At 47.5% G+C, this 22,608-nt stretch overlaps 1 protein-coding gene across 1 annotated transcript in view; it reads left to right on the forward strand.

Annotated features, from left to right (window-relative positions):
* Positions 1-22,608, forward strand: part of LOC137533154 (cholesterol 24-hydroxylase-like) — a 67,611-nt gene that overhangs the window by 14,344 nt on the left and 30,659 nt on the right. The window contains exons 5-9 of the mRNA XM_068254369.1: positions 534-620; positions 1,591-1,729; positions 1,823-1,933; positions 4,410-4,566; positions 6,492-6,554. Coding sequence (XP_068110470.1) covers positions 534-620; positions 1,591-1,729; positions 1,823-1,933; positions 4,410-4,566; positions 6,492-6,554 — 557 coding nt within the window. The remainder of the gene's footprint in view (positions 1-533; positions 621-1,590; positions 1,730-1,822; positions 1,934-4,409; positions 4,567-6,491; positions 6,555-22,608) is intronic.

The raw sequence follows: 22,608 nt of genomic DNA on the forward strand, positions 1-22,608 counted from the left end.
ATCAGTTTACATAAGTATTTCAAGAATAAATATTTTATGATTACAGTAAAGATTTCCAGGCCACTTATATTGAGGTTTAAAGGGATCCTGAGCAATATTAGAGAACCGCACATGCGCAGGACTCTCACACCGGCCGGGGTAATGATCCGTAGTCAACCGGCGTGATGTCGCAAATTGAGGAATCGGGAAGCAGCCATGACGACTTCAGGCAGAAGGCGGCCCATAACAGAGCCGCCAGCTAGGACCAGGAGAGGAGCCTGGGGGATGCTGAGGGACCTTGCGGCCTACGGTGGGCTGGAGGAAGCCCCCGGTAAGTCACTATTTCATTTTTAGTGAGTGCTCAGGGCCCCTTTAAAAGCACCCAGAGGGTAGCCAGCTTTCCCTGTACTGTAGTGAGATATCAGTTTAATAATGATACAATGTAAAATGCTTCTGTTCAAAGACTCCCCAATTTATCTAAAATTATACAATATGCATGTTAAGCAACAGAAATTGCTCATTTTCTTCATTTCTTTATTTTCGCCTTGTCCTAGGTTCATGGGAAAAGGTTTATTGTCAGATCGGGATAATGACCATTGGCACAAACAAAGGAGAATAATGGATCCAGCATTTAGCAGAACGTAAGTTTGCATATCCCCAGGGGGTTAAGGCGGCCCTGAACTCTTGCACAGGACACAAGGAAAACAGAGAGAAATGCACCCTTTGTATTTTTAGAGGGATGAGCCTGTCTAATCCCCCTCATCTGTAGTAATCAAAAGTATAATTTGACCTCTCAGCTGTGTCAGCACAGCAATTCAGCAGTCCTTGGCAGACACAGCTAATATATAAACAGTTCCTCTTTAAAGTCCTCTAGTGAGGTCTGCATGTGATGCTGTAATGAAGGTACTATCACGGGCGTGTGCAGGAGGGGTCACCAGTGCCCGGAATCCCCCCTGCAACCAGGGCCGGACGTGCTGCCCTGCCAGTCCACAGCCGTCTACCCCTCTGCGCACACAGCGGGTGGCTACGACTCAGTGCAGACACATAGGGGAAATGCATGGGGAGAGCAGCAGATTCATCACTCACCTCTCCAAGTTTCCAGCGCAGAATCTTCATTTCCTCTCCTTCAACTACTGTGCGCCACTTTCTGTCCAGCCGGCATCCCTCACATGTGACTTCCAGTAATGTGCCGAGGCTTCACATGTAAGGGACACCAGCTGGTGGGAGAGAAGCTCACAGCGGCTGATGGAGGGGAAATGAGGATTTGCGCTGGAAGCATGGAGAGGTGAGTGTTAAATGTGCTGTTACTGCTTCACTGTCCGGAGGAAGGGGGACGGAAAGGGCACACAAGGCTACCTATAATAAAGGGGGAGGTGGAATTGGGCACTCAAGATTACAAAAGGGGGGAATCATGTGTCTTTTGTGGGCAAACGCTGCGCCAGGGCAAGAGCAGACGAGCAGTAGTATGTGGCTGGGTAAAATATACCTTTCAGGAATCCCCCCTTGAAAATCCTGGGTTTGCCCCTGACTATGAAGAGGAGGTGAAAGCATTGTGTACTGTGGCATGGAGGAGTCAGGTTATTTCTTAACTGCAATGTGTTAACCTTACAGCTACCTGATTGGAATGATGGGCACGTTCAATGAGAAGGCCGAGGAGCTGGTGGAGAGACTTGCAGAGAAGGCTGATGGGAAAACTCAAGTTAGAATGCTTGACATGCTCAGCAAGGTCACCATGGATGTCATCTCCAAGGTCATTTAAAATAAATTGATTTCATTTTTCCATCACAGAAAAAGTTACTCTGATAGGTGCAATATGTCATATAATGTACAATTACTGTTTCAGGTTGCTTTTGGGATGGAGCTGAACACCATCGATGATGATCAAACGCCGTTTCCTCGAGCAGTTTCCTTGGCTATGAGGGGTTTAATGGAAATTAGGGATCCTTTATTCAAGGTGAGGACTTTGTAGCTGACTCTACCAACCCTGTTGGCCCATATATGATCCATCTGTGTCCATAGCCCATATACTCTGCTAGCTTTTTCACCAGCTGCTCAAAATTTGGAATCAAATCTATGCAGGGTTCTTTAAACCAATGACATGTATCCTATACCTAGTTTTTACTACTGGATTGTAGGTTCAAATGAATGTAGCATCACCAAGAAACCTGCTCACTCAGAAAGAGGAACTTTAACCCAGGGATAAATTTCATTCATATTAGTAGCCGATAACCCCTTTCCCCAGAGAAATCTTTATCTTTTCTCAAATAGATCAACAGGTGAGACTGTATGGCTGATATTGTTCCTCCCACAGTGTGATGTCATGACCATGGTCCTCACAGCTTGTGGTCTGTAAACCTTGTTGCATTGTGGGAAATTCCAACTGCCAAGCAAGCAATATCTCCCTCTGTGCATATAACTCTCAGAAATGAACATTCCCAACATATCACCTGCTAGGTCTAAAGATGTCACCATCAGTGATACATTTCAGAATGTAAATCAGAGAGAGGAACATGTATACAATGGGCAAACACTGGCTAAATACTCTATAAATGAATATGGTAAACAATAAGCAATTGTATTCCTTATGTTATTATCACTACAGTTCCTCTTTAACAACATCTATATGCAAAAGGCGGTAGGGAGCACTGATGTGAAAAAGGACGGCGTGCCAAGACCCCAACCCCAGTGTCTCTTGGGGTACGGTAATCAGCAAATCAATTGGTTTGGCACCGCTAAAAGTAGTTTAAACTCTTTATTCATAAGATATTAGGCAACAGTGACAGACTGCTATTTCGTGCAATCCTAGCACTTTTTCAAACCTTGGCTAAAGCAGTTTGAAAATGGGCTTGGATTGCCCAAAACAGCAATCTGTCACTGCTGCCAAATCTCTTATGAATAAAGAACTATAAACCACTTTTGACGGTGCCGACCCGTTTGATTTGCTAACAACATCTATATGACATTGATTGCAGAGATGTGGCTACGAGTAAACATATAGGGGTTGATTCACTATTGGCCCAATAGGCTGACTGTCAAGTTTCCTGTCAAGTGACAGGCAGCCTATTGGGCCAATCAAAGGTCGGGGATAATGTCCTTTAAAGTGATTGGACCCAGAGGGGCTCAGGGCAGTGGAGCTCTTGTCATTGCTAATTAGCAGGCATAAGTTTGCTATACTACTGTGATAAGGCATGTTAACTCCGATAAGGCACGCTATTTGTTATAGTGAATCAACCCCCTAGTTATTTACCTGAACAAAAAAAAAAATAAGATGTTACTAAGTTGCAGTTATAAGAAAGTCTTCTATAGGTCACTGAAGCCTTGGACACACCATAGGTGGTCAGGCTAACCTTTGCCGAATATCTACCATGTGTACAGTGGACTTTGACTTCCCTTAGTGCCTCGGCCAGCTATCAGCCTGGTAGATTGACTTGGCAGAGCGCTGGCTAAGGGCATTGTTCTCCCCACTCACCTAACCTGCTCTGTGCGCTTCGTCATGCGCCGTGCCACTCCAGCCCTCCCCCCTGCATGGAAACATCTTGACATGCAGGGGTTGCGGGAGAGGGGACAAGTCCCAATCCCTCCCCGTGACCATCCTTGTACATGTGTACAAGGCTTTACTTGTTCTGCAGATCAACCTGATCACTGATCAATACAGTCTGGGGGATGGGGGGGGGGATTTGAGCAGGTCTTGTGCCCAATGCAATAATTCAGAAAGCACAGTGGAAGTGGGAAGCCTTGTGCACAACCCGCTCCAGCAATTACCATGTGGGAACTGAAGCCGCATGGTGATTGACTAGCTGCACTAACTAACCGGGAAGTGGAGAAAATGTGATCGCATGAGCAGGTAATGTATAAGGCTTCCGGCTTCCATTGCGCTTTCTGTATTATTATATTTGGTATAAGAGTGCCTTCAGCACTGCCCCTGGGCCCCTCCGCCACTGCAGTGACAGTGGGGTCTATTGTTACGCCACTGGGGATAAAACAATTGAAGGCATTATGATCATGATATCTAATCGGGAGGATGGACCACCGTATCAGAGGTAGGGAAGGTTAGTAGTTGGAGGCCCCCTACACATCTAGGCCCCCTTGCGGGTGCAGTGGCTACTCCCATATACTTATACATTTGCTGAAGCTGCACCTATCTTTTGTCTTGCATTTAAGCTTCAACTCCCAGAGCCACATTCAACTTTCCTCTGCCAAAACCTTCTCGCCTAGCGCCTCCCATATAGTAGCATATTACTGTAGACGACACTGTAGCCAAGCACCATGGCCCAATTCTGTAGCACCAAATCCACCTACTCTCCTTCTGGACACCATAAAAACAGATTCTGGGTCGTATCTGAGTTCCGAAAGCCCTTACAAAAACAACTCCTACTATTTCCAAGAGCACCTTACCCGATAATAATTTATTACTTTGTCTTCCTTGCTAGTATTATTTTGGGAATCGGAAGTTTATAAAAGATGTCCAAGAAAGTGTCAAACTTCTCAGGAAAGCTGGGAAAGAGTGCATCACGAGACGTCAGAAGGCCATTGACGAGGGAGACGACGTTCCAGTGGATATACTCACACAGATTCTCAAAGGGGCAGGTACATCAGATAATATGCCAAGATGGATTCTGCTATTCTAGCCATAGTGGGGGGAGACTGTTGTCCCATAGTATTCATTTACTGCTCTCTGCAAACATTGCAAACCTATCATACCCACACTATGATTGTAATAGGCTGAGTTCAATGCTTCAACTTAATGACCAAAGTCAAAGTTCCCCTTAAAGCGTACCTGAACTCTTGCACAGAAGAGTAGGATAATGCCCTGTGTGTGTTTATAGAGAACAGCCTGTCTTAATTTTCCCTTCACAGCAAGTAATGAGCTAGTGTAAATTGTGCTCCCAGCTGTCTGCGGAATCTGCCGAGTTGACTGCTAATATGTAAACACAGGAGGTGAACCCTTTCTGTGCTCCCAGTAAACCAGGAAGTAACTACACTACATCATCTCTGAAGGAACTCTATAAGCTGTAACAAGGAAATGTTTTCTTTTCTGTAAAGGTTATAATGCTGTTGCTAATCTTAGAGCAGAGAGGAAGTTCTGAGTTCAGATCCACTTTAAAGGACACCTGAAGTGAGAAAGATATGGAGGCTGCCATATTTATTTCCTTTTACACAATATCAGATGCCTGGCAGCCCTGCTGATCTCTTTGGCTACAGGAGTGTCTGAATAACACACCCAAATCAAGCATGCGGCTAAGCTAGTCAGACTTGAGTCAGAGCACCTGATCTGCTGCATGCTTGTTCAGGGTCTATATCTAAAAAGTATTAGAGGCAGAGGATCAGCAGGACATCCAGGCAACTAGTATTGTTTAAAAGGAAATACAGTAAATATGTCAGCCTCCGTATCCCTCTCACTTCAGGTGTCCTTTATGCATTCTCTGTTCTGAATTCCGCACAATTGATGCATAGTGTAGAGCCAGGATCTGAGGGGGGGACCGAACAGTCTTAGACTGAGAGAACACTTTATTGGGATTGGACTCACGCTTGAATACATGGCTGAGAAAGCACAGGGAGCAGCTTAATATTTACCTGCTTCTGCTGCATCGGGTCTCCTTTTCCCTGCAGCCAGTCACTTAATGGTGTATACCCGGCTCTCAATCATGTGACATTCATCAGGGCGTAGCAGGTCATTTTGGCGCTTAGCGCCAGGGCTGGATTTACCATGAGGCACTGTAGGCATGTGCCTACAGGCGCCTGATAATGGAAGGGCGGCTCAATCCTCTCCCCGAGTGCCTTCTTCCCTCCCTCACCCAAGTCTCTGTATTCCACTGACGAGATTTCCCTTCAGTCAGGGGCACCTCTAGCCACTTAATATTAAGGATACTTCTGCCTACCTAATACTCAGGGGAACCACTAGCTACCTATGATGGGCAGGGGAAGGGCCAGCCAGCACACTTGCGGTGCAGATTTGTGGGGGTTTGTAGGTTCATGGAGGGCAAAGTCTAGTGTGTCAGGGCATGTGTGCCTATAGACTCCTGTGAGGTAAATCCGGGCCATAGCACTAATGCTATAGTGCGCACCCCACGCAAGGGTATTTTGGGGTTCCGGCAATGGCTGGACCCCAAATTACTTCTCCCTCCAAGTTGCTACAACTCGGAGGGTGAATAGTGCTTAACGCCACCTGGAATTTGAGCAGCAGCAGGGTGAACCATCATTCAGCTCACACTGTGCCCGACTCACCCATGGCGTTATAACACGTATGCCATCAGGGACCAGAGGATGGCAGCATAAAGCGTGTGGCTCCAGGAATAAGAGGAGACCCGAAGCAGCACTGGAGCAGATCATGGGAGGGAGGAGGAGCCAGCCCTCGTAGCCCCAACAACTCCCCCCCCCCCCCCCCCCCCCACTGTCGGTGTTTGGTGGATAAATTCAGAGGTAAAATTGCACTTGCAGCTTGTACTGTGATACCAAAAATATATACGGTATATATATTTTTAAATACCAAATTATCCATGATCTCTCCACAGCTCAGGAGGAAGACTGTGATATAGAGGACTTGCTGGACAATTTTGTTACGTTCTTCATTGCAGGTGGGTAATCCTAAGAAAGAAAAAAAATGATTTTGGCAAACACAAGACCTATCTATTCTGGGGTTCCCTGGATGTTCCCCAGGCAGAGTCAGCTGTGGTGCCTCAATGTCGGGCATGCTGGAAGCTGTGGTGCATCAATGGGGGTATGCTGGCTGCTGTGGTGCCTTTATGGGGGAATGCTGGGTGCTGTGGTGGCATGCTGGGTGCTGTGATGCATCAATAGAGAGTATACTGGGTGCTGTGGTGGCTCTATGGAGGCATGCTGGGAGTTGTGGTGCCTGAATGGGAGGCCCATGGAAGCATGGGAGGGGGTCCAGTAGAAGGTCAGGGAATGCTATGAGGGGACGGCCAGACAACCTGGCAGCAGGCCAGCCCGCCCATCAGAAAGCCAGACCAGTCAGCACAGAAGCCGGGTAACTCTACTTAGTTAAGTTTAACCACTTCACCACAGTCGGATTTTACCCCTTGAGCACCAGAGCAATTTTCAACTTTCAGCGCTCCTCCCTTTCATTCCCAAATAACTTTATCACTACTCATCACAACAAAATGATATATATATCTTGTTTCTTTCGCCAACAATTAGGCTTTCTTTGGGTGGTATATTATGCTAAGAATTATTTTATTTTAAATGCATTTAAATGGGAATAATAAGAAAAAATGAAAAAAAAAATTATTTCTCTGTTTTTAGGCCATTATAGTTTTAAAATAAAACATTTTACTGTGGATAAAACCCACACATTTCATTTACTCATTTGTCCCGGTTATTGCAATGTTTAAATTGTTTCCCTAGTACAATGTATGGTGCCAATATTTTATTTGGAAATAAAGGTGCATTTTTTCACTTTTGCTTTCATCACTAATTAAAAGCCTGTATTTTCACAAATAACAGTAATATAACCTCTTGACATACATATTGTCAAAGTTCAGTTCCTAAGATTACTGTAACGATCGGTGAAGCACAGAGAGGATCTGATTACCGGTGATCTGCAGTATCACTGGGAATACAGATGTATACCAGATTATAAGTGATCTGCAGTATCACCGATAATCCGATATACCAGCTAACCTCTGTTCACCTGAGTAGAGTGTAGTGTTTGGTGTAACAGTAACACTTTGAGGACTAAGCCTCAGCGCAGTAAGGTATACTGCACGGATTCCTTCCGAAGACCTGGACTCTCCAAGACGGGAGGAGTCAGGCTGCGAGTAGGAAGGAATGTTTAAAAGTAACACTCTGGAGGAAGTGTCACTGATAGAACGGGGAACCACCTCCAACAGTGAGGTCAGTTCTCAAGGTCGGACAAGCCAGGTCGTACACACACGGACAGATAAAGTACAATATCAAGAGGCAAAGGCGGAGTCAGGTACAGGCAGGGTTCGGCAACAGGGTATCAGAAATATCGAGGTACAAGATCAGAGTTCAGGAGGATAGTCAGGCAGGCAGGCAGGCAAAAAGGTCAAAACAGATAATCACAATCAAACTAGTACTTTAAGCTATCAACAGAAACTAGCTAAGTGTAGGATTACAGCTCCAGCTGGTCCCGGCACACTTGCGGATCTGACTACGGATCTGGGTGCTCCCACGTATGTGATCACAACGCCAGACAACCAGCAACTGAATAAGCAGCAGAATATATAGTTGCTGGACTCTGCTGTCCTGCCCGAACCATTCAGCCAATCATGAGTTCTGCAGGAATCAGCTGACCTTCCTGATCAGCTGACACTTCCTCTGCAGATATAAAGGTCCTGAATTCAGGCCCGCGCGAGCATAGCTCTCCATCTGCCTAGGTGCACTAACAGACCCAGCCACACCAAGCACATGCTGCTGCATGCAAACAGCCGCTTTGCTGTCAGGACATACGGCGGCTTTTCCGCGTTCCACCCCACAACCAGACGCGTGCAAACCGCCGCGTAGGACGCGGAGTCAGCCGCCTAGCTCTTGGCACACGCGGCGGCTTTTCCGCGTTTCCTCACAATTATTATTTATTTTAGTTTTTTTTTTAATTGTCTTTTTATTTATTTTATGCAAAAGATTTATTTGGGTAATTATGGTGTATGTATGTGTAGTTTTACTATTTGGCCACAAGATGTCCTTATTTTCCTGTTAGCGTGCTATTAGTATGTAAACAGGAAATAATGCGTGGATAAGTAGGGTTTTTTACAATGAACGTGGCTTCTCATACAAGCCAGCAATCACTGACATGGTAACTTAGATAAATGAATGGGAACTGCAATCTTTAAAAAGAAGTAAGCTCAATTGTTACTATTGGAAATAAAAACATGAAAACGTGCACAGAAATGTGGAAATCACATTGCACACAATTTTTCTGCATGCAACGTCCAAAACATAGTAGCATGGTTGTCATTTGTTTTCTACATGCACATTTTGCAATTGGTGGAAACAGGCCCATAAGAAATCATTGCTGTGTGAATTTGTGTGACAAAAAACACACACATTTGCACCTAGTGGAAACAGGCCCTGACCCAGGAGCAGCTCATAAATATGCATTAAAAGAAACGTGAACAGAAAGGAATATGGACCATGGCTCCTATTCCATTACTTTTTCACCTGAGTTTTTCTCAGGAGAGACATATTCCACTTACCTATAAAATATTCTTTCAGCACCTGACCATTGAAAACATTCTAAAAAGTAGTTATAAGGGCTCTTTCACACTATAGACTGTGGTAGAAAAGGCTGAAACTCTGCCTTTTGCTTAACAGCAATACATAGGGCCTGATTCACAAAGCGGTGCTAACAGTTAGCACCCTGGTGAAAAGCCCTTTATCACGCCTAAACTCAGTTTAGGCATGAGATGGCCTCGATTCACAAAGCGGTGATAACCCAGTTATCACGCCTAAAAGACTTTAGGCGTGATGACCTTTTCACCACTGAGTTATCACCGATTTTTCCTGCTCTTCGCGCGAAGTTACCGCGCGTAAGTGCGTTCGCGCGTACGCGCGTGAGAGCGCGCGCAAAGTCCCATAGGGCTTAATGGGAGCTTCGCGCGAAGCGTCGGGTGTTGAGCGCGCACTTACGCGCGTACGCGCGTACGGGCGTACGCGCGGCAACGTCGCGCGAGTTTCTTCTTATCATGCCTAAAGTGACTTTAGGCGTGATAAGGGCCTTTTCACCATGGTGCTAACACTTTGCACCGCTTTGTGAATCGAGCCCCATAAGTTTAGGTGTGATAAGTTTAGGTGTGATAAGTTTAGGTGTGATAAGTTTAGGCATGATAAGTTTAGGTGTGATACGTTTAGGCATGATAAGTTTAAGCACCAACTGCGTTAGCACCGCAGTGCACAGCTGATCAAAAGTTTTGCGCTAGCAAAGTCTGGTGCACTTCGCATAGAGTTTAATGGCGCTGCTTTGCGTGCGGGACTTTGCGTGCGATCTAAACTTATCTAAACTTAGCATGCCTAAACTTATCACGCCTAAACTTATCACACCTAAACTTATCATGCCAAAACTGGCTTTTCACCAGTGTGGTGCAAAGGTTATCACGCCTAAAGTCTTTTAGGCGTGATAACTGAGTTATCACCGCTTTGTGAATCAGGCCCATAGCGTTTTCAAAGCGTTTTACAGCTCATATGAAAATGTCCTTTTTTTTTCTTTAAAAAAAGTCAACAAGTCAGCTGTAAAATGCTTTGAAAACGCTTTGGAAATGCTGTAGTTGGCGTTTTCCATTGACTATCATTGAAATGCAAAAAGCCAACTTCGGCTGTAAACAGCTTTGAAAAAGCTCTGGGGAGCATCAAAATGCAACGCCCAAAAAACCTGCTTTAGGTGTGAAAGGTAAAATGAAAGTCTATGGACTTTTATTTTACCTTGGAAAACGCCAACTATGGTCTTGGTTGTAAAACACCGAAACTAGCCTCTGGTGTGAAAGAGCCCTTATAGAGTAATATTAAAATTATTTTGACTGTTTTCATGTTTGTTGAAGGTTTAACCACCCTGGCGTTCTATTACCTGCGCCAGGGTGGCGGCGCAGCAGTTTTTTAAATTTTTTTTTTAAATCATGTAGCTAGCCTAGCGCTAGCTACATGATGCCCCCCTCCCTCCGGCGCATACCTTTGATCGCCGCCGGCGTGTACCCACGTAAGGAAATCCTGTTCTGAACGGGATTTCCTTAAGGGCTTCCCCGTCACCATGACGACGATCGTGATGATGTCATCGACGTCGTGATGTCAGCCGGAGTCCCGATCCACCCCTCAGCGCTGCCTGGCACTGATTGGCCAGGCTGCGCAGGGGTCTCGGCGGGGGGGATGTCGTTACGCGGCAGGTAGCGGCGCATCGGCGGCGAGCGGCGGCGATCGGGACCAACACACAGCAAGCAAAGTGCTTGCTGCGTGATTTAAAAAAAATTGTGAAAATAGACCCAGCAGGGCCTGAGCGGCGCCCTCCAGCGGTCATGGACGAGCTGAGCTCGTCCATACCGCCAAGGAGGTTACAAAGCTATTTGATTGATAAGGTTGGAAAATATCTCCTGTGAGATATCTGCAGAGAAAAGTTAATTGAAAAGCGGGCCCATAATTCAGTTGACTTTGACTCTCAGGAGCAATGCTGGTATATTTTTCCTGTTAATTTTCGCAAAAATATTGTAAAATTTGATTTTCATGCAAAAAATGCCATCGAAAATCATTTTGTAATACATTTGTGTTATTCACATTTTTTGCAAATATTTGCACTAAAATACACATTTTTTTTGTGTGATTTTTGAGAATTTTTGCATCAGAAAGAAAAATTTGCTTCCTTTGACCATACTGCGAAAATATTTCCATGAAAATTTTCTTGAAGTCGAAAATAGCATTTTCGATGCAAAAATGACTTAATGCGAAAATTCATAAGCAACACTGCTCAGTAGATGTCTTTGTCTTTTATCTACTCAATTCGTTCACATTGTATGATTTTTAAAGAATGTATTTGTCTTGCTCTACTGCTCAAAAGTATTTGAACACCTGAGAAAAATCATTGTTAATATCTGGTACAGAAGCCTTTGTTTGCAATTACAGAGGTCATATGTTTCCTGTAGTTCCTCCTGACCAGGGGAGAGGTATTCCCTGTTCAAAACGCCCGCTAGGGGTGTTCTTACAGGGTTTCCAGAGCTTTCACCGGGCAGCTCTCACTCCCTGTCCACGCCCCCTGCCGCTTCCCTGCACACTGTAAATGAGAGACAGTCTCTCATTCCAGGGTCGTGACTCAGAGGTCACAAAAGTGAAAATAGGCGAATGCGGCCCACTGGAGCGGCAGTTTTTGCGGCTGCCTTATCCGCTCAGCCCCCTGGATCAGGTAGCCTACTTTTTTATTTTATTTTATGAGACCACCTCGGGCTCTCTTTAAGCTTTTGTACTCACCGTGCAATGCAGGGGGATGGATCCAACGACGTCTCCCTGATGACTAGCGCTCTCCCGATCCATCTTCTGGCCGACAGGCACAACAACACTTCAAGTCATCAGGGATCTTAAAGATCCAATCCACCGTGAGAGTCGTTATTGCCACGCAACGCTAAGCGACGGTGTGATCGTACCCTGTACCCATGCTGCGTAAACGACCGCTCATCGCTCCAAAAATTGCCAGTCATCTGGAAAATCATGTGAAAAATTGTGAGGTGGGTACACAGCTTTATTACTCATATAATAAATTATCTTATAAGTTCAGGTTTGCTTTAAAAGTCCCCAAAGTCCTGTTTGAGCTAAATTTTCCATTCTCTCTCTGGATGAGTTGAACATTCTTAACTCAAGTCTCGTGTGTAATATTCCAAGAATGCACTATTTCGCTAACACAGGCCTCTGAATCCGGAGGTTCCTAGAGGGAAATACCAGCATACAGAATAATGAGTAAACATTCCCTTTAACAGGAAAGAAAGGAGTGGTTACAGATATATATAGACATCTGGTAAACAGAGATGGAACATAAAGGATATGTAATGTGTAGGATGTAGTTCTGGTTTATTGTATGTTGAATACGCTACATAGCTCTACAGCAGGGAAAAACCCAGGTTTTTCAAAGGGGGGGGGGGGGATTCCTGAAAGGTCTTAATCAGCCGCGCACAATACAGTATAATAATATGGTAGGACATCATTCTGGGTATACATAATGCAATTCCCCGTCCGACTGACAGGATCTGACGATTATTTCCTAAATGTCCGATCTGCTCCCGATCAACAACGGGATAGATCAGGAGCAGTTTAGATACAGATAATAATGAGGACTGCCAACTTTGCTAATGAAGGGGAAAGTGAAGCATTCACACAGCAGGACACAGGGCTGTGCTCATACCTGACTCTGTTATGCTCCCCAGAGCTGCTCCACGCACTGTACACACGCTGCTGCTCCATGCTCTGTACACACGCTGCTGCTCCATGCTCTGTACACACGCTGCTGCTCCATGCTCGGTACACATGCTGCTGCTCCATGCTCTGTACACACACTGCTGTTCCATGCTCTGTACACACGCTGCTGCTCCATGCGCTGTACACACGCTGCTGCTCCATGCGCTGTACACACGCTGCTGCTCCATGCTCTGTACTCCTGCTGCTGCTCCATGCTCTGTACACACGCTGCTGCTCCATGCTCAGTACACATGCTGCTGCTCCATGGTCTGTACACATGCTGCTGCTCCATGCTCTGTACACATGCTGCTGCTCCATGCTCTGTACACATGCTGCTGCTCCATGCTCTGTACACATGCTGCTGCTCCATGCTGTGTACACACACTGCTGTTCCATGCTCTGTACACACGCTGCTGCTCCATGCGCTGTACACACGCTGCTGCTCCATGCGCTGTACACACGCTGCTGCTCCATGCTCTGTACTCCTGCTGCTGCTCCATGCTCTGTACACACGCTGCTGCTCCATGCTCAGTACACATGCTGCTGCTCCATGCTCTGTACACACACTGCTGCTCCATGCTCTGTACACACGCTGCTGCTCCATGCTCTGTACACACACTGCTGCTCCATGCTCTGTACACACAATGCTGCTCCATGCTCTGTACACACACTGCTGTTCCATGCTCTGTACACACGCTGCTGCTCCATGCTCTGTACTCCTGCTGCTGCTCCATGCTCTGTACACACGCTGCTGCTCCATGCTCTGTACACACGCTGCTGCTCCATGCTCTGTACACACACTGCTGCTCCATGCACTGCACACACACTGCTGCTCCATACTCTGTACACACGCTGCTGCTCCATGCTCTGTACACACGCTGCTGCTCCATGCTCTGTACACACGCTGCTGCTCCATGCTCTGCACACACGCTGCTGCTCCATGCTCTGCACACACGCTGCTGCTCCATGCTCTGCACACACGCTGCTGCTCCATGCTCTGCACACACGCTGCTGCTCCATGCTCTGCACACACGCTGCTGCTCCATGCTCTGTACACACACTGCTGCTCCATGCACTGCACACACACTGCTGCTCCATACTCTGTACACACGCTGCTGCTCCATGCTCTGTACACACGCTGCTGCTCCATGCTCTGTACTCCTGCTGCTGCTCCATGCTCTGTACACACGCTGCTGCTCCCTCCAAAGTCAGCTGTAGCAGGGAAAGAAAGGGGCCAGTGCTGTGAGCTGCAGGATACCTGCAGATATTCTGGTGTCTCAACTTGTGCTGTCCCCAGACACTGCACCGACCCTGGTCTGAGGGGGGATTCTGGGCAGCTGTAATCCCCACCTGCGTTTGCCTATGCACAGGCCATTTTTACTATAAATATGGACACGACTAACAACTGGGAACATCAGATTTAGAGATGGACTTGAAAATACTGGTTCATAACAGGCAGATGAAATTTAAAAACATAAGCTATTTACCTATGAAGAGGAGAGCGTCTGGAAGCAGCTAGGAGCAGAACTTGGCAAGGCAGTATAAACTGGAATCAGGAAATCTGTGTGCTTTGGGCTAATGGACTATTTAGGGGCCCCATAGGCGCTTATGCAAAGTATCGGCTATTGGGTGCCAAAAGAAGAAATTTGGGCAAGTCCAATCGACGTTTTTTCGTTTTTAAAAATTATCCTTTTGAAAAATATCATTTTGAAATTTGTTTTAACAATTATCATTTTTGTAAATTATTGCAACATTTTTTTTTAATCATTTTTAAATTCGTTTTGAGATTGAGTTATAATTTTGTAAATTATCGTTTTGAAATTCAATACCTATTATCACTTTTTGTATTAATGTTATTTGCAATGGAGAAAGGGGGGTTTTAGGGTTAGGTACCACCAGGAGGGTTTTAGGGTTAGACACCACCAGGGAAGGGTCTTAGGGTTAGGTGCCACCAGGGGGGTGTTAGGGTTAGGCACCAGCAGGGGGTCTTACGGTTAGGCTCCACCGGGGAAGGGTCTTAGGATTAGGTGCCACCAGGGGGGGTGTCAGGGTTAGGCACCAGCAGGTGGGTCTTAGGTTTAGGCAACACCGGTCTTAAGGTGCGTACACACGCACTACTAAAGAGAACGCTGGGAGGCCATTCTCCCGACAGTAGCGCGTGTGTACAGTCTGTCTGCAGACTGATAAGGCTGGTAGATCCGCTGAGCGAATCATTCAGAAACAGCCTTATCAGTCTGCAGATAGACTGTACATACGCGCTACTGTCAGGAGAATGGCCTCCCAGCGGGAGGGTCTGATGGACCTGTCGTTCTCTTTAGTAGTGCGTGTGTACGCACCTTTAGGGTTAGGCGACACCAGGGGGGTCTTAGGGTTAGGCACCACCAAGGGAGGGTCTTAGGGTTAGCTGCCACTAGTGTTGGGCGAACAGTGTTCGCCACTGTTCGGGTTCTGCAGAACATCACCCTGTTCGGGTGATGTTCGAGTTCGGCCGAACACCTGACGGTGCTCGGCCAAACCGTTCGGCCATATGGCCGAACTAAGAGCGCATGGCCGAACGTTCCCCGAACGTTCGGCTAGCGCTGTGATTGGCCGAACGGGTCACGTGGTTCGGACCCGAACGCGCTCTGATTGGCCGAACTGTCACGTGGTTCGGGTAAATAAATACCCGAACCACGTCATATCTCCGCCATTTGTCTGTGGGTTTAGCTTTGGGTAGGCAGGCAGGGTAGTTCGCGCTCCAGCCACGCTAGCCAGGGTCCCCCCTGTCATTGTGTCACTGCTGGGAACAGTAGTACACCGCTTGCTCAGCCACACTATATAGCATTCTGTTTACTGCCACTCTGTGTACCTCGCTCAGCCACACTATATAGCATTCTGTTTACTGCCACTCTGTGTCTGCTGGGAATAGTAGTACACCGCTTGCTCAGCCACACTATATAGCATTCTGTTTACTGCCACTCTGTGTACCTCGCTCAGCCACACTATATAGCATTCTGTTTACTGCCACTCTGTGTCTGCTGGGAATAGTGGTACACCGCTCGCTCAGCCACACTATATAGCATTCTGTTCACTGTTCTGTGTCTGCTGGGAATAGTGGTACACCGCTCGCTCAGCCACACTATATAGCATTCTGTTTACTGTTCTGTGTCTGCTGGGAATAGTGGTACACCGCTCGCTCATCCACACTATATAGCATTCTGTTCACTGTTCTGTGTCTGCTGGGAATAGTGGTACACCGCTCGCTCAGCCACACTATATAGCATTCTGTTCACTGTTCTGTGTCTGCTGGGAATAGTGGTACACCGCTCGCTCAGCCACACTATATAGCATTCTGTTCACTGTTCTGTGTCTGCTGGGAATAGTGGTACACCGCTCGCTCAGCCACACTATATAGCATTCTGTTTACTGTTCTGTGTCTGCTGGGAATAGTGGTACACCGCTCGCTCAGCCACACTATATAGCATTCTGTTTACTGTTCTGTGTCTGCTGGGAATAGTGGTACACCGCTCGCTCAGCCACACTATATAGCATTCTGTTTACTGTTCTGTGTCTGCTGGGAACAGTAGTACACCGCTCACTCAGCCAGAGTATATAGCATTGTGTTTACTGCCACTCTGTGTACACCGCTCAGCCAGACTATATACCATTGTTTACTGACACTCTGTGTACACCGCTCAGCCAGACTATATACCATTGTTTACTGACACTCTGTGTACACCGCTCAGCCAGACTATATACCATTGTTTACTGACACTCTGTGTACACCGCTCAGCCAGACTATATACCATTGTTTACTGCCACTCTGATTCTGCTGGGAACAGTAGTACACCGCTCGCTCAGCCAGACTATATACCATTGTTTACTGACACTATATAGCAGACTATATAGCATTGTGTGTACACCGCTCAGCCAGACTATATACCATTGTTTACTGACACTCTGTGTACACCGCTCAGCCAGACTATATACCATTGTTTACTGCCACTCTGATTCTGCTGGGAACAGTAGTACACCGCTCGCTCAGCCAGACTATATACCATTGTTTACTGACACTCTGTGTACACCGCTCAGCCAGACTATATACCATTGTTTACTGCCACTCTGATTCTGCTGGGAACAGTAGTACACCGCTCGCTCAGCCAGACTATATAGCATTGTGTTTACTGCCACTCTGTGTACACCGCTCAGCCACACTATATAGCATTGCGTACTCTGCCAGTCAGTGTGTATATTGCTGGGATCAGTAATACTCCACTCACCGTCAACCACTATATGAGCTCAACATGAGTTCCCCAGAGACCTCCGCTGTGAGCAGCACTCCCAACAACAGCAACAGCCAACGCCCCACGCAAGCTATAACATCCACCCCAGCAGCCAGTGGTCAGCAGCAGCCCTCCCCGGAGGAGAACGTTGTGTCCATCAGTCCGTCGCCAGAGCGATTAATGAGGGCTGCCATTGAGGAGATGGTGGGGCCTGATGTGGAGGAGGAGGTCTGGCTCAGGCCAGCATCCCAAGTTAATGTTGAGGACGATGAGGGGTCTGTGTCTGGGGATGTTGGGGTGGCAGAGGTGGTGGGTGGGTCAGACTCAGGAGAAGAGTTGTATGATGAGGATGATGATCGGGACCATCTGTATGTGCCTCAGAGTCCGACCCCGGAAAACATGTTGTATCGTGTGTTTAGGTACTAAAATCTGCGTTCCCTCCCAGTAGTGTTGGGCGAACAGTGTTTGCCACTGTTCGGGTTCTGCAGAACATCACCCTGTTCGGGGTGACTATATAGCAGACTATATAGCATTGTGTTTAATGCCACTCTGTGTACACGGCTCAGCCACACTATATAGCATTGTGTTTACTTCCACTCTGTGTCTGCTGGGAACAGTAGTACACCGCTCACCCGCCACTGTATAGCATTGTGCTCTGTGTCACTGCTGACAATAGTGGTACACCGCTCACCCACCACTGTATAGCATTTCTGTACTGCCACTGTACTGCTGCCAGTCAGCGTGTACTTTAAGGATAAGTGAAATGAGGAAGAAATCCGGTGAAAGAGGGAGGGGCAAGGGAAGAGGTGTTTCCCCTGACGGTTCACGTACAGGCCACAGGGGAGCACCCAAGAAAACCCACTCAATACTGCCCATGTTGTCCAGGACAACAACCCTCACAGATCCAAAAGAGCAGGACCAGATAATTACTTGGATGACCTCTCAAGCGTCCAGCAGTGGGTTAAGCAGCACCAGCACATCACGCACGAGGTCCGAGTCCTCAGCCAGTTAAAGTCTGGGCTTTCTTTGAAGACTGCACTGAGGATGTTACCATGGCGATTTGCAAGGTGTGCAAGACCCGCCTGAGCAGGGGGAAAAGTATTAACAACCTCTCCACCACCAGCATGAGCCGCCACATTCTATCCAAACATCCCACTCTGTGGGCAAACGCGGCAGGACAGGGTACCACCAGCAACACTGCCTTTCTTGGGTTCACCAGACTCACCACCAGACCCGCCTCAGCAGCAGCAGTAGCCCAGCCATTGCGTGGTTCACAACATTCACAAACATCAGACGATGCTGACACTGTCACTTTCCGGACTAGTGCTCTTGAGGTCTCCCAGTGTTCATCAAACACAACAACCAACAGCCCTTCGGTGTGCAGCGCTACGGTTGAGTTGTCTGTCTCTGAGATGTTTGAGCACAAGAGGAAATTGCCAGCAAATGACCCCCGGGCCGTGGCAGTAACAGCCAGCCAGCATAGCCAAGCTTCTGGCCTGCGAAATGCTGCCATATCGAGTGGTGGAGACAAACAGCTTCAAGGGCATGATGTCAGTGGCCATCCCACGTTACGTGGTTCCCAGCCGCTACCACTTTGCGCGCTCTGCAGTGCCTGAGTTGCATGAGCACGTGGTCAGCTAAATAACCCGAAGCTTGAAGAATGCCGTTGCCTGCAAGGTTCACCTCACCACTGACACCTGGACGAGTGCGTTCGGCCAGGGTCGATACATCTCCCTTACCGCGCACTGGGTGAACCTTGTGGAGCCTGGCAGCGATTCCTCACCTGCTACGGCGCGGGTGTTGCCCACGCCACAAACAGCTGGATAACAACAGCAGCACCTACCTCTCTGACTCCTTCTCCTCCAACGCATCTCAAAGCTGTACCTCATCCGGAAATGCTAACCCAGCACCAGCAGCAGTAGGATCGTGGAAGCAGTGCAGCACAGCTGTTGGCATGCGTCAGCAAGCGTTGCTGAATCTGATCTGCCTTGGGGATAAGCAGCACACAGGGGAGGAAATTTGGAGGGGAATAAAGGAACAGACGGATTTGTGGCTGGCACCGCTGGACCTGAAACCGGGCATGAAGCTAGACACCTGGCACGAACTGGCAATGTACGCAATAGAGGTGCTGGCTTGCCCGGCAGCCAGCGTTATGTCGGAACGCTGTTTCAGTGCTGCCGGAGGCATCATCACAGATCGGCGTATCCGCCTCTCCACAGAAAATGCAGACCGTCTGACTCAAATTAAAATGAATCAATCCTGGATTGGAAACGACTACGCAACACTCCTGGACCCCAACCAAGTAACATGACCGATGAACATCTGGGATGGTTTAGCGTTTCCGGTCCCTGTTTATTGAACCTCTCATCTGTATTACATTTATGACTGCATGGCGGCAAAAAGCATTGCTGCTATATCCGCACGCTTTTTGTCCTCATGCAAGGCCTGGGTTGTTGTGTCTCACAAAGCGTGGCCTTCTCCTCCTGCGCCTCCTCCTGTTCCATCACGTGTGCTGCTGCTGCTGCTGCTGCTGCTGGGTTACCGTTGCCGGTCCCTGTTTATGGAACCTCTTATCTTTATTACATTTATGACTACATGGCGGTACAAAGCATGCTATCCGCACGCTTTTTGTCCTCATGCAAGGCCTGGGTTGTTGTGTCTCACAAAGCGTGGCCTTCTCCTCCTGCGCCTCCTCCTGTTCCATCACGTGTGCTGCTGCTGCTGGGTTACCGTTGCCGGTCCCTGTTTATGGAACCTCTTATCTTTATTACATTTATGACTACATGGCGGTACAAAGCATGCTATCCGCACGCTTTTTGTCCTCATGCAAGGCCTGGGTTGTTGTGTCTCACAAAGCGTGGCCTTCTCCTCCTGCGCCTCCTCCTGTTCCATCACGTGTGCTGCTGCTGCTGCTGCTGCTGGGTTAGCGTTGCCGCGTGGTCCCTGTTTATTGAACCTCTTATCTTTATTACATTTATGACTACATGGCGGTACAAAGCATGCTATCCGCACGCTTTTTGTCCTCATGCAAGGCCTGGGTTGTTGTGTCTCACAAAGCGTGGCCTTCTCCTCCTGCGCCTCCTCCTGTTCCATCACGTGTGCTGCTGCTGCTGCTGCTGCTGGGTTAGCGTTGCCGCGTGGTCCCTGTTTATTGAACCTCTTATCTTTATTACATTTATGACTACATGGCGGTACAAAGCATGCTATCCGCACGCTTTTTGTCCTCATGCAAGGCCTGGGTTGTTGTGTCTCACAAAGCGTGGCCTTCTCCTCCTGCGCCTCCTCCTGTTCCATCACGTGTGCTGCTGCTGCTGCTGCTGCTGGGTTAGCGTTGCCGCGTGGTCCCTGTTTATTGAACCTCTTATCTTTATTACATTTATGACTACATGGCGGTACAAAGCATGCTATCCGCACGCTTTTTGTCCTCATGCAAGGCCTGGGTTGTTGTGTCTCACAAAGCGTGGCCTTCTCCTCCTGCGCCTCCTCCTGTTCCATCACGTGTGCTGCTGCTGGGTTAGCGTTGCCGCGTGGTCCCTGTTTATTGAACCACTTATCTTTATTACATTTATGACTGCATGGTGGTACAAAGCATGCTATCCGCACGCTTCTTGTCCTCATGCAAGGCCTGGGTTGTTGTGTCTCAAAGCGTGGCCTTCTCCTCCTGCGCCACCCTCCTCCTGTTCCATCACGTGTGCTGCTGCTGGATTAGCATTACCGGTCCCTTTTCCTGGAACCTCTTATATGTATTACATTTATGACTGCATGCCGACAAAAAGCATGTTACCTGTGCAAAGAAAACAGACATTTCCCGCATTTAAAAGACAGTTTTCCCTTTGAAACTTTAAAATCGATTTTCTCAAAAACTATAAGCTCTTTTTGCTAAATTTTTTTTTCCTCTTGTACCCACTCCCAAGGTGCACATACCCTGTAAATTTGGGGTATGTAGCATGTAAGGAGGCTTTACAAACCACAAAAGTTCGGGTCCCCATTGACTTCCATTATGTTCGGAGTTCGGGTCGAACACCCGAACATCGCGGCCATGTTCGGCCTGTTCGGCCCGAACCCGAACATCTAGATGTTCGCCCAACACTAGCTGCCACCAGGGGGAGTCTTAGGGTTAAGTACCACCAGGTGGGTCCCTAGGGTTAGGCAGGCACCACTAGGGGGGTGTCTTAGGGTTAGGCACCACCATAGGGGTCTTAGGGTTAGGCATCGGTAGAGGGAGGTTTCTGTGTGAGAGTAGGGTTAAAATATCAGTAATATACTAATGTTTTAGAATGCTTATTATGACTGTACATATGTTTTCATTTTTATTGTTATAGATGACATTTTGTGTTTTTGCCTTCAACCGGTGCCCTTTTTATTACCATAATTTTGACATATTTATAATTCTATCTCAAAATAAAGATGAATAAATGATACAAAAAAATTGTTATAGACAATATTTAAAAATTTCGACTGCACCCCGGGCCCTTTTTTCTTAGCATCCTAATTTGATGCGTATAAACTTCCTGTGTACCAGGACCCTAATGCATCGTTATGTCTGGAGCCAGCATGGGACTGATATATGAAATATGAAAAGACAGAAGTGCTCAGGGAAACCTGTTGGGTTTTAGCTTCCAGATACTGCAAGGAATCTGACTGGTTGTTAATCTTGTGCTGAGGTTTTGCATCAGTTCTGGGGAGACAACCTGATTTAAGGTGGCCATATACCAGGTGATTTTTGCAGGCCGACCGACCTTCCAATTTGATAATTTTATTGAATCGGAGGAAAATCGGTGTTGCAGCATGTCTTACTGATCAGTGTTTCGATCAATACCATGCTGAAATCAGTCAAAAGGATCGATCCGACATGCTGGAAAATCTCAGGTATGCGCAGCTAACGGCATGCAATGATCAGCGGACCTGATGGACTCACAGCCAGTGCCCCTCCAAGTTTAAAATGTGCCCATGTGCAGTGTTTTAAAAAAATCACTTCTCTGCTGGCGCAATTCCTGGCCTCCTCGGCCATGACTGCCGTGTCCACCGTCACCGCGTTTGCGTGTACCACGTGGCACCAGGCATGGGTGTCACGTCATGCGTTTGTTGCCATGCGGTATACGCGCACGGTGGTGAGTGCGGAGGAGTCCAGGAGCTTTTCTGGCGGAGAGGTGACATTTTACAGAACCCTGGCACTGTTGGGACATTTTTATTTTTTGATGGGCGGCCAGGCAGGTGGCAGAGCCAGTGGGACTAGGCCGATTTTTGGATAGATTTTGTACTAAAACCTGTCAAAAATCGGTCTACAGTGTATGGGCAAGTAACAAATTCAATCAGAGCGAGATCTGTCTCATAGACTATGTGTCCATACATGAATTGATGTATGGGCACCATTACTAGTAGCTCATAGCTCCCAACTGTCCCTCTTTTGGAGGGACAGTCCCTCTTTGGGAGCCCTGTCCCTCTGACCCTCTTTCCTCCTCAT

This window comes from Hyperolius riggenbachi, chromosome 9 (assembly GCF_040937935.1).
Source record: "Hyperolius riggenbachi isolate aHypRig1 chromosome 9, aHypRig1.pri, whole genome shotgun sequence".
Lineage (NCBI taxonomy): Eukaryota > Metazoa > Chordata > Amphibia > Anura > Hyperoliidae > Hyperolius > Hyperolius riggenbachi.